The following is a 12794-nucleotide window of genomic DNA, read 5'->3' on the forward strand; positions in this document are numbered from 1 at the left end:
GGAGCCGAGGAAAGGCGTTGGACAGCGAAGCGACCCAGCTGGGGTGCGCGCGGGGAGCGCAACCTCGCTTTTTGTCACTGACCACTCAGTTCAGGGCCCACCAGGCTCTCCCGGCTCCGTGGTCCCCATTGCGTGCTGTAAGGTAAGGAGTTGGGGACCGGAAGAATCTCGACCCGCCTCGCCCGCGCAGCAATCCAACCCCGGGGCTAAAGGACACTAGGCCCACGCAGCTGTGGCCTGGCCAGAGGGCCCCCGGCCCGCGCTCCCCAAACCTGCTCTGCGCGCGGTTTGCGCCCCGCGTCCTGCGGGAAGGCGGGCCCGCCCCCCTGTGCGCGCAGGCGCGCGCCGCGCGGGGCTCGGACCGCAGCTCGGCGCTGGGCGGCCGCACGCGGGCCTTGCAGGTAGGGACCCAGGGGTACGAGGCTCCGCGGCGCCCGGCCCCGCCCCGCACGGCAGTTATGGGGCTTGGGGCCCCCGGGCATTGCTCCTCCCGAGCGTGAGGCGGGGTGCACGGGTCCAGGAGGAGGCTCGGGGAGCTGGCGTGCAAGGGGACCTGGGCGGTCGCGGGGCTCGAGGGCGAGGCGAGCGCGTCCACTGTGCTGCCGCTGGAGGCGATCCAGAGGGTGGAGAGGGAGGCGGCTTGGTTTTTAGAGAAATGCAATCAATTAAGAGTTGTTCATTAATAAAGAGAGGGCGTGGAGGGCGGGGGTTTGGTTTTCTTAGGAAATGGGTCATTTGGCAAACTTTCTCTTTCCTACCATTAATTTCCAATTTTTATAACGGAAAATTGAATTATTATTATTATTTTGCCATAAAGGGGAAGAATAAAAAAGAATTCCGCCATTTTGGCGTTTTAAAAAGTAACCGTTCTGCGGGGCTGGCGGATCGGTGACCGCCCCGCCCGCCGTCGTCTACACCAGTCCCGGGAGGACTCGGAAGGCGGGCGGCGGTCCCAACCCTGGAGCCCGCATCCATCCCTCCCGCGTTCCAGCCGCAGCTGCAGCGCGGGGGGCGGGGCCGAGGCCCCAAGTTTGAGGCGCTCAGTGTTGCTGGGGCTCTGAGTGTGTGTCAGGGGTTATCTGTCTGGAGCGATAGCGCCCCACCTTCCACACCTAGAGTGAGAGTATTTATTGAGCGTCTGTTGTATACGAGGCCTTGATGGGCAAGAGGTAGGGGAAATCTTGGCAGACAGACCAAGAGAAAATAAACAGGGACACATTCACTCAATAAATATTTATTGAACACCTGCTATGTGTCAGACACCAATTTGGGTTGGGGATCCAACAACTGTTTTAGGCCGGGTTCTCTGGAAACAAGACTCTGAGGTTTAAGTGTAGATGTATTAGGGTGCCCTTGGTGTTATCCACCTGCAGGAGAGGGAAGACAGCAGGGCAGTTGGGTGGACGACGTTGAACTGCTGATGTAGTCTTAACAGAGGCCTCCGTCAGTCCCAAAGGAAGTTCTGGAGGGGAGATGGCTCTGCTGAAATGCCCCAGATGGAGGCAAGGGGGCGAGGCCTTTATACCTCGGGTCCAGGAGAGGGCACTTGGGCGAGGCAGCTCCCCTGGCTGAGGGCAATTCAGAAAGGAGATGATAGCTGAGGGCTGCCAGTGACAGCCTTCACTGTATCCCCTCCTCTTCTAGCCTCTGAGAGACACAGAGGAGGAAATAGTACTCTAGCCCCTAGGGCAAGAATGTCTAAGCCATTTATAGGTTTCAGAAATTTGTGTTTCTTGTGTTATTGACCACTCTTTACTCCCACCTTTTTTTCTTTCTTTTTAAAAATATTTACTTTTTCGGTTGCACCAGGTTTTAGTTGCGGCATGCAGGGTCTTTAGCTGGGGCATGTGAACTCTTTAGTTGCAGCTGTGTGGGATCTAGTTCCCTGACCAGTGCTCAAACCCCGGCCTCCTGCATTAGGAGCATGGAGTCTTAGCCACTGGGCCATCAGGGAAGTCCCCCCATCTTTCATTCATTCATTCACTGACTATTTGTGAGTGCAGTCTCTGGATCAGGCTCTTTAATGCTTTGTTCTGTCTCGTGGAAGAGAGACAAGTCAATGCATAGATAGACTGTGATGAAGTAGAGCAGAGCAGAGAGAGCTGTGTGTTAACTTTGTTTGGGGGGGACATGGATTCTGGGCCTCTCAGAAAAGAGGTATCACTCAAGCTGGATCTTGAAGGATCATCAAGAATTTCCCAGACATAGGGATGTGAAAATGGACCAAGCAGAAGAATCAGCACGTGCAGAGGCCACAAAAGTGGTGCTCTGAAGGTGTGACCAGACTGCAGAGGGGGAGTGGATGGATTCCTGGTATCTGGCTCAGGCCTGGGAGCCATGTCAGATTGGTGGTGCTGCTTTGTGGACCTAGTGGGACAAAGCTTATGAAAATGTGTGAGCTGCAAATTTGGGGGTTGGCAGTGGTAGAGGATGGAAAAGGCAATGGCACCCCACTCCAGTACTCTTGCCTGGAAAATCCCGTGGACGGAGGAGCCTGGTAGGCTGCAGTCCATCGGGTCACTACGAGTCGGACATGACTGAGCGACTTCACTTTCACTTTTCACTTTCACACATTGGAGAAGGAAATGGCAACCCACTCCAGTGTTCTCGCCTTGAGAATTCCAGGGACGGGGGAGCCTGGTGGGCTGCCGTCTATGGTGTCGCACAGAGTCGGACACAACTGAAGTGACTTAGCAGCAGCAGTGGTAGAGGAGAAGTACATTCAAATCACAGAGAAAGTAGTTCCCAGGTCTCAGGAAAAGCTAACGGTCTAGCTGGGGAAAAACACAGTTGGTGCTGCTAGCCAGGAACCCAGAGCCACATGCAGTGGGTCTCAAACATCACAGGTGCCCTGGAGCCTCTCCCCTCCTGTGTTGTCAAGGACTTGTCTTCTAGAATTATTCTTTTTCCCCTGCTCTGTCAGTTTCTCCCTCTATAGGCTTATTTCCATCAGTTACAAACAGGCTGCATAGCATCTTCTATTTAAAAAAGCAAAATGGGGGACTTCCCAGGTAGTCCAGTGGGTAAGACTCCGAGCTCCCAATGCAGGGGACCTGGGTTCGATTTCTGGTCAGGGAACTAGATCCCACATGCTGCAACTAAGACTGAAGATCCCGCATGCCACAACTTAGACCTGGCACAGTCAAATAAATTAATTAAAATTTTTAAAAATAGTCTTAAAAAAGCAAGATGGAGACTTCCCTGGTGATCCCAATGCAGGGGACCTGGGTTCCATCTCTGGTCAGGCTCTTTAATGTAGATCCCACATGCTACAACTAAGACTGAAGATCCTGCATGCCACAACTTAGACCTGGCACAGTCAAATAAGTAAATTAATTAAAATTTTAAAAAATAGTCTTAAAAAAGAACAATGGAGACTTCCTTGGTCCCAGTGCAGCGGACCTGGGTTCCATCTCTGGTCAGGGAACTAGATCCCACATGCTGCAACTAAATAAATAAATATTAAAAAGCAAAACAGGGCTTCCCTGGTGGCTCAGTGGTAAAGAATCTGCCTGCCAATGCAGAAGACAAGGGTTTGATCCCTGGTCTGGAAAGATCCCACATGCTGCAGGGCAACTAAACCTGTGTACCACAACTACTGAGCCTGTGCCCTGGAGCCCCAAAGCCACAACTACTGAAGCTCCCAGAACTAGAGTCTGCGCTCTGCAGTGAGAGAAGAGAAGGGAAGTGGCAGCGCAGACCCCCAACACTGCAATGAGAAGCCGGGACACCGCACCGAGAGTAGCTCCCACTTGCCATAACTAGAGAAAAGTCCGAAGCAACAAAGCCCAAGCCCAGCAATAAATAAGTAAATAAAACTTTAAAATAAATACATAAATAAAAAGCAAAACCAACACCCCTTCCTTGAGAACTCATCACTCTCCAAATATTATCCCCCACATCAATGTTCTTTGTATCACAACTCCTGGAAAGAGCTGTTAGTCTCCACTTCCTTTTCTCCCATCCCCCGACAAGGACCAGTTCTTACTGTCAGTTTCCCCACTAGCATGCAGACTCAGCAGAGGCCTTTGTGTCTTCTGTTCACTACAAATTGCATAGAAAAGTGCCTGATACATATTAGATGCTCAATAAATACTGAACTAATTGATGATTTCTCTCTGGAACCCACTCTGATCAGGTTTTTATGTCCACAGCTCCTCTGAAATGGTGCTTGTCAAGATTTCTCATGATTGCCTTATTGCTAAAATGCTCAGCTCTCTGCCCTCATCTGACTTGATCTGCTAGTGGTATTAACACCATTGAGCAGCCCCACTTTCTAGAAACTTCCCTCCAGAAGCTCAGATGCTTCTGGATATTCTTTCATCTCATTGCAGGCTCTTTCTCAGTCTCTGGCTAGATCTTCCTCTTCCCAACCTATTTTGATGAGCTCCAAGGTCCCCACCATTTTCTTTATACCCAGTTTTATGATTTTTCCCTGCCATCTGTACAGGATGGTTTTTAAATTTACATCTCCAGCCTCCACTTTATCCCTTACTTCTAGAATGTAGGCTCCATAAGAGGAGTTTCTCTTGTTTGAGACTATTCCCACAGCACAAAAGGAGGATGCTGACTCCCAGTTGGTCCACCAGTGTCTGCTGGGAAAAGGACAGAAACCTGAACAGAAGGGAAGTTCTCTCAACCACCTTTCCTTAATAGACCTTGAGACAGAATGGAATTCTTTCAGGAGTAACCACATTCACTCCTAATGACTGCCAATGTTTTGAATAAAAAGATTGTTTAAAAGAACTTAAAATGGTACAACTATGTCAGCTGTGCAAAGCAAAATAATTTTAATTTAGAGAATACTATTTTATAATTTTTTTAAAGGGGAAGTAGTAGGGAGAACAAACCATGTGTGTGTGTGTGCGCACGCATGCATGCATGCAGACGCACTCAGTGGTGTCCAACTCTTTGGGACCCCACAGACTGCAGCCCACCAGGCTCCTCTGTCCATGGGATTTCCCAGGCAAAAATACTGGAGTGGGTTGCCATTTCCTCCTCCAGGGGATCTTCCTGACCCAGGAATTGAACCCATGTCTTTTGCCTATTTCTCCTGCATTGGCAAGCAGGTGCTTTACCGCTTGAGCCACTTGAGAAGGGGGAACAAACCTTGGGTTTTTGTTTGTTTGTGCCATGCTGAGCAGCTTGTGGATCTTAGTTCCCTGACCAGAGATTGAACCTGGGCCCATGGCAGTGAAAGCACTGAGTTCTAACTGCTGGACCACCAGGGAAGTCCCCAAACTTTGGTTTGAATGTTGCTTTAATTAATCAGGTTATATCTCTAAGCCTTTGCCTACTTGAATATTCACTCTATATATACTATATGGGGTGTCCTGTGTATTTTATTTTAGGGAGGAAAAGCTGAAAGATATATCAGTGACAAGAATGGATGGAGGGAGGAGTGGAGGGTGGGAAAGACAGCAAACATTACAAGCTGATTTTCCCATTTTTACTGGAGCTGCCAAGCTCCTCAAAATTTCTGTTCAGAGGGAATGAGTTGGTTTTTGTTGAAGGCCTGCTAGTATCAAGACTTTACATATTTTTTCCACTTAATCTTCATCAGAGCCCTTTAAGATAAATACCATTATCCCCTTCATTTTACACATGAGGAAACTGAGGCTCAATGACAGAAAGCTACTTACTCAGAATCACAGGCGTTTAAGGGGGGATCTGAGATTCAAACTGACTTAAGTCTAACTTAAGCCTGCACCTATGTTCTTTCCTTTAACATATATGCCAGAAGCCATTGTCAAGCCCTACTGACATCTTAAAGCAACCAAATATCACTTACTCATACACTGCTTTTTTTTTTTTTTGGCTATGCCTCTCGGCATGCAGAATCTTAGTTCCACAACCAGGGATCGAACACGGATCCCTAGCAGTGGAAGCACAGGGAATTCCCTATACTGTTTTTTATTAACAAGTTCAAATTAGTGAAATCCAACACAGCACCTGCTGCATGCCAGCATATTTAAGGAGTTAAGTAAATGATAGATATTAAGTATATTTGTTATGTCACTAGGTCTTTTTTCCCATATATGTACGTGTTCGACCCTTTATTAAAGGGTCTGCCTTTGCTTTATTAAAGCAAAATCTTGCACTGCCTGCATTCTCATACATTACCCCTTTGCTCTTCAGATGATGGGGTTTTTATGTTTTTTGTTTTGTTTTTGTATGTGTGTGTTTGGCTGGGTTTTTTGTTTGTTTTTTTTTTTCTTTTTTTTTGCATGTGGGATCTTAGTTCCCCCAACCAAGGATCAAACCTGTGCCCCCTGCAGTGGAAACTTGGAGTCCTAACCACTGGGCCACCAGAGAAGTCCCCTCAACAGATGTTTGAGTGCCCACTCTTTGCTTGGAGTTGGAGGGAGTGGTGGGCAGGAGGCATAAAAGAACACTATCAGGAAAGATCATCTCCCAGGAAAATGACCTGTATGATTGAAGGAGAATCTGGTACTTGAGGGTTCTGAATTCCCAGAGGGAGAAGGGAGTGATTCTACTGGGGATGGAGGTGGAGGTTGAGAAAGAGGGGAGTTTGGACTTGGCCTAGGCTGTGCCATGAGATAGCTGACCAGGTAGAACCTTGGCCGGAGACACTCCCCGAGACTCCCTAGAGAGTGCACAGCAGTTTACAAAGCATCTTCACACATGCCCATCTTACAGGGACTGGGGGGAGGAGCAGCGTCTGGCCAGAGCTCTCACCTGGGTGACCTGGATAGAGCCAGGAGCCAAACTTTATGCTGGGCTCCTAAAACACCTTACTCCCCTCATGGCTGAGACTTTTCTCTGAGGGTCGGCACCTCCTCCTCATGGAGGGCCCCTACCTCCCTGATCCCCTTGGGGGCTGTGTTCCATTTGTAGGCCTACCAGGATGGAGGGGCATGCTGAAATGGAGATGCTGAGGACACTGAAGGGACCTTCCACAGGGGAGGTCAGCGTGCACCTGGTGGCCAGAGATAACCCAGGCTCCGGCTCTCACCTGCCCGCTGCTGCCTTTATCATTCCAGGTGGGCCGAGCCAGGGGTCTGGGGGAACAGGAGCATCCACATCCATGCCCAAGCAGATGTGGGTCCTGGGGAGGAGACGATACTTTTCACCTGCCCCCACACTTGCATGGCAGGGTTGGGGCAGGGTCGTCAGGCTTCCCCTGTGTCGTGTCTGTCCGTGTATCTGTTCGCAGCCAGCTCGGCCGCCCTGGGTCTGCCCAGCAGTGCCCTGGATGTGTCCTGCTTTCCGCGGGAGCCGATCCACGTGGGCACCCCGGAGCGAGCGGCCGGCAGCGTACCTGTCACAGCCACGGTTCTCCCGCAGTTGAGCACGGGGCCAGCGGGCAGCCCCAGCGCTAGCACAGTGCGGCTCCTGGAGTGGACCGAAGCCGCGGCCCCGCCTTCGGGGAGTGGCCTGCGGGTCAGTAGCTGTGGGGATTGGAGGGGTCCCGCGAGCCGCCGCTGTGGGGCGGGGCCTGCGGGCCCGGAGGCGGGGCCAGAGGCGGAAGGTGGGGAAGCTGGCCGAGAGGGAGGATTCTGGGGGCGGGGCTTAAGGTGAGGGACTCTGGGGGCGGGGCTTGAAGTGCTGCGCTCCCAAGAGGAGACAGTTGGGAGGTTCTAGGGCCTGTCTTACGGTGAATGAGCCTTGGAGGCTTGGCTTGTAGTGTGGCGGCGGGAGAGGGGACCATGCTGACTGGGGGTGGGTCAAGGGCCAGTCCAGGAGTTGTGCCCCTCTGACCCTCCCGCGCTACAGTTCCGGATAAGCGAGTACGCGCCGCCGAACATGGTGGGAGCAGAGCAACCCCCAAGCCCAGAGCTGCGGCGGGAAGGCGTGGCCGAGTACGAAGATGGCGAGGCCCCGGCGAGGGGTGGCGGCGCGGACCCGCAACAGCTGGGTAGGAGCCTCAGGCCCGCAGCTGGGCCCCTGCGGAGGCTGGGAGAGTCCCGAACTCGCAGGGGAGCCGAAGCCAGAGGCGTGGCCCGAAGGGGCGTGGCCCGGGTCCCGGCGGGTGTGCCCGGGCCGGCGTGTTGGTCTTAGGGCGGAGAAGGCTCTGGCGAGGGAGGCAGGGCTGTCCAGTGGGAAAAGTGGGGAACAGGACCGAGGTGGAGGCCCAGAGTGGGCTCCGAGATGGGCGGAGCCTGAGTGTGGATGTGTTGGGTGGGCGTTCTGAGGTGCCTTTGGTCTCCCCCAGCGGGCCTCCCCCAGGACCCTCCAGAAGGTCCGCCTCAAGACCCACCAGAGGATGATGGCACCTGCCCGTGCCAGGCTTGTGGGCCTCAGCAAGGCGCTGGTCCAGATCCTAGTTCCTGCAATGATGGCTGCCCTCAGCGCTTCCAGGAGCGGTAAGCCGGAAGGAATTAAGCCCCACTTCTCTGCCTTCTCCCGCCCCAAAGCCCCTTTGGGGCTTCTCTGGCCCCGAGGCCCCTGCTTCTGTTCTGAGCTTTGAAGGGAGGTGGATGGTGCAGGGTGGGTGGTTCCTTCCCTCAGGCTGCCCGTCCCTCAGGTCAGTCATAGTGGAGAACTCCTCAGGCCAGAACAACTGCACCAGCGCTTCTGAGCTCCTCAAACCCGTGAAGAAGAGGAAGCGCAGGGAATATCAGAGCCCATCTGAGGAGGAGTCTGAGCCAGAGGCCATGGTAGGAGGCGGACAGCTGGGAGGGCAGGGGAGGCTGGAGGCTATACCTCAATTCTTACCAGCCCCTCCATTAATCCAGATGGTGGGGCTGGGCCACAGAAGACACATAGTAACTCACTCATCATACTTTGGGGTCCTTTCTGGAGTCAGATCGTGGACTTGGTTCCAGGGAAATAAATAAACCCCTTTCCTGTTTTTCTAGAGCCCCCACCTCAGTTTAGTGGCGGGTCTGTCATGGTGACATGAACCAGCACCCAAGCAGGTGTGCAGGCAAATGGACAGATTCCTCAGTGGGGCCCCAGCTCTGGGCTAGAGGCCATGGAGCACAGGGCAGGTATTCATGTCCTCAGTTTCCCCACCTGGGAATGAGGAGAACTGTAATCAGGCTGTGTAAACTAGGGGGTATGAGACTGTGCCCATGTGGTAAAGGGTTGTCTACCAGAGCTGTGTTCCTGCTGGTAGCCTAGAAGAATATCCACCCGTTGGGAGCAGAACACCGTGTGACCAGAGAGCTAGGCCTGGATCAGGAATAGAGATAGGGGCTTCACGCCAACTCACAAAGACAGGAAGCTGGGATCTGTTGCCTTCTACAGGAGAAGCAAGAAGGAGGAAAGGATCCAGAGGGACAAGCTACCACTAACACCCCAGAAAGTGAGGAATGGAACAGCAGCCAGCCTGGTATGGTAGCCTGTGTATACATATTCATGAGCCGTGTGTGTACCCCTTTGGAGGTGTGAAGCTGGGAGTGCAGGTTACCATTGTGATGGTGTATTGTACATATATAGATGACCATAAGTTAGTAATGTGTGCGTGTGTGACAGAGCGTGTGTGTTTTTGGTTTGTGCCATGGTATATGTATCTTCTTGAGGCTTATATCATGTGTTTGTTTATCCTCTGTTATCCAGTGACTTAGCAGCAATAGCAGCAGCATCCAGTTGTGAGTAGGCCTCATAATATCCAAAGACTTGAGCACACTTTAATGGCACCACATGGTATTGCTTCCCTGTGCTGGTGTGGGCAAGTCCATACTGGTCATTGGTCTGACCTTGCTATTTGGGCCTCCATTCTAATCCTTTGGTTCCAAGAAAAATGGAACAAAGATCATTAATAGCCAGCTGTGGCCCTCAGACCTTCTGCATTACCATCTCCACTTGCCGTGACAGCAGCCAATTGGAGCCAAGTAGAGTTTATCAAACTCACCCAGAGACTGAAGCAATGTCTCGCTGCCTCCCTCAAAACTGAATCTCTTCTACTAGTCATTATATCCCTGGTCCTTAGCCCAGAGGCTGGTGTGGAGTACACTCTCAATAAATGTTTGTTCAGTGGATGAATAAATGAGTTGTATGTCAGTGCTTCCTCTTGGACCATGGGTTAGTTGCATGAGTTACTGTCTTTCCTGTTCCTTAGAGAGCCAGAGAGTGCGGTCAGTTTTAGGACATCTTTCTCCCTTATGAACCCATTGCCAGTCAGAGGAGCCTGATCTGTGTCCAGGGCTTCAAACTCTATAGTACCTATTCTATATTCTGCCTATCTTAGCCAAATCATATTTTCATGGCTCTCTTTCTCACCCAAGGCTGTCACATCAGAAGTCAAAGTCTTAGCGCTCATTAGTTTTTGTCCTCTTTTAATTAATTAATTATTTGGCTGTACCAGGTCTTTGTTGTGGCACGAAGGATTTTGATCTTCATTGTGGCATGTGGGCTCTTTAGTCGAGGCATGCAAATTCTTAGTTAAGGCATGTGGGGATCTAGTTCCCTCCCCAGGGATCAAACCCAGGCCCCCTGCTTTGGGAGAATGGAGTCTTAGCCACTGGACCACCAGGAATGTTCTGGTTTATGTCCTCTTAAGTCTTAAATAGAGGCTGCTGCTGCTGCTGCTGCTAAGTCACTTCAGTTGTGTCCAACTCTGTGCAACCCCATAGACGGCAGCCTGATGGGCTCCCCTGTCCCTGGGATTCTCCAGGCAAGAACACTGGGGTGGTTTGCCATTTCCTTCTCCAATGCATGAAAGTGAAAAGTGAAAGTGAAGTCGCTCAGTCGTGTCCGACTCTTAGCAACCGCATGGACCGCAGCCTACCATGCTCCTCCGTCCATAGGATTTCCCAGGCAAGAGTACTGGAGTGGGGTGCCATTGCCTTCTCCGTAAATAGAGGCAGGAGCTAATATATCTAACTATATTGTATATATCTAACTATAGATATATAGATATATTGGCTCCACTGCTCTGTCTTTCTTAAGAAAGTACATTCTTAAACAAGCATTTTTTCTGCTGGATCCTGTTGACCAGGTTGAAGTTATCTTTTGATTTGTACATTTCACCATCTCAACTGTGAACATTAATGTGTGGCATTAGTTTCTGGATATTTTCTCCTTTCTGCCTTTTTTCAAGGGAAGAAACCTTGTCAGTGGACAGAAGTTTGCTCTTATGGCTAAAATCTTTTCCCACTCATTTTGGGGATCTTTTGACAGAAGAATCTGGGAGTAGGAGTGGGACGGCAGGGCTGCTCGTGTGTCCTATGTGTGCAGAGAATCTGTGTCTAACGTATCCATTTTTTTCTACAGTTAATGCTTTATACATGTTTTTGTAAGAAATAGCTTTCTAATAGTCTTATTGAGTTATAATTCACAAAACATGCAATCTACTCATTTGAGGTATACAATTCAGTGGGTTTTGGTCTATTCATGGAATTGTATAAACATCACCACAATCAATTTTAGAACATTTTCATAACTCTAAAAAGAAACCGTATACCCATTAACTGACATTACCCCCAAACCACGAATTCCCCTCCAGCCTTAGTCAACCACCAGTCTACTTTCTGTATATATGGATTTGCCTATTTTAGACATTTCATATAAATGAGATCATATAGTATGTGGTCCTTTGTGACTGGCTTCTTGCACTTGGCACAGTGTTTTCATAGTTTATCCATGTTGTACCATGTATCAGTATTTCATCCATTTTTATTGCTGAATAATATTCCATCATAGGAAATATCATACTTTATCAACTGATGGGTATGTGTGTTCTTTCCACTTTGAGGCTGTTATGAATAACACTGATATGAACATCTGTGCACAAATTTTGTCTGGCCATAAGTGTTCATTTCTCTTGGGTATGTACATAGGAGTGGAATTGCTGGTTGCTGCGGTAACCATATGTTTAGCCTCTTAAGGAACTGCTAGAATGTTTTCCAAAGTGGCCAAACCACCGTATATTCCCACCAGTAGCATATGAAAGTTCCAATTTATCCACATTCTCACCAAGTCTTGTTATAATTTGTCTTTTTTATTTTTAAAAAGGATTTATTTAGCTGTCCTGACTTTTAAGTGCAGCATATGGGATCTAGTTCCCTGTCCAGGGATCGAACCCAGGTGCCCTGCATTGGGGGCACAGAGTGTTAGCCACTGGACCACCAGAGAAGGCCCTCTGTCTTTTTTATTATAACCATCCTAGTGGGTATGAAGTCATAGCTCTTTGAGGGGGGTTTTTGACTGTCCTGGGTCTGTTGGCTTTCTTTGGTTGCTGCGAGCAGGGGCTACTCTTCTTTGCAGTGCCTGGGCTTCTCATTGCGGTGGTTTCTTGTTTCAGAGCACAGGCTCTGGGCACTAAGACTTCAGTAATTGCAGCTTTCTAGCTCTAGAGAGTATAGGCTTCAGTAGCTGTGGCCCACAGGCTTAGTTGCTCTGGGACGTGTAGAATCTCCCCAGACCAGGAATCTAACCTGTGTCCCCTGCATCAGCGGGTGGGTTCTTAACCACTACGCCACCAGGGAAACCCTCTGTGTGGTCTCTTCTGTTCTTCCTCCTTGCATGTTTTCCTCCCTTTTTTTTCTCTTTTTCCTCTTCTTTCCCAGTGAGCTTAGGTTCAGTCCTCTGGCTCAGGACTTGTCACACAGCTTTGGCCCTCTGTGATTGAGACTTTGTAACCTCTGTTAGTGGGCCCGTAATCCAGAGTGCCTTTGCTGACAATGGTCTAGGAGTGGGGGCCGGGCAATGTAGGCAGAATTTGGTGCAGCCTTACCTGAGACTGAGTCTCACCTGGGCCCTGCGTGTCCGGCACCCCTGTGGCTGAGCGGGATCAGAAGGCAGCATGTGATCACAGATGTTTGTTTTGGAGGTTAAGGTAGAGTTGGGTTGGAGGAACTGAGGAAGGTCGTATTTAAGAAACAACC

At 50.3% G+C, this 12794-nt stretch overlaps 1 protein-coding gene across 2 annotated transcripts in view; it reads left to right on the plus strand.

The window, feature by feature from the left end:
* The first annotated feature begins 368 nt into the window (after positions 1-368).
* The window catches only part of L3MBTL1 (L3MBTL histone methyl-lysine binding protein 1), a 30949-nt gene continuing 18523 nt past the window's right edge, over positions 369-12794 (plus strand). For both annotated transcript variants that reach the window (XM_043884456.1, XM_043884457.1), the window contains exons 1-7: positions 369-401; positions 6859-7004; positions 7178-7404; positions 7738-7879; positions 8177-8327; positions 8489-8621; positions 9214-9298. In XM_043884456.1, the coding sequence (XP_043740391.1) occupies positions 6869-7004; positions 7178-7404; positions 7738-7879; positions 8177-8327; positions 8489-8621; positions 9214-9298 (874 nt within the window). In that variant the 5' untranslated portion in view covers positions 369-401; positions 6859-6868. The remainder of the gene's footprint in view (positions 402-6858; positions 7005-7177; positions 7405-7737; positions 7880-8176; positions 8328-8488; positions 8622-9213; positions 9299-12794) is intronic.

The sequence above is a fragment of the Cervus elaphus genome, chromosome 23 (assembly GCF_910594005.1).
Source record: "Cervus elaphus chromosome 23, mCerEla1.1, whole genome shotgun sequence".
In the NCBI taxonomy this organism is placed as follows: domain Eukaryota; kingdom Metazoa; phylum Chordata; class Mammalia; order Artiodactyla; family Cervidae; genus Cervus; species Cervus elaphus.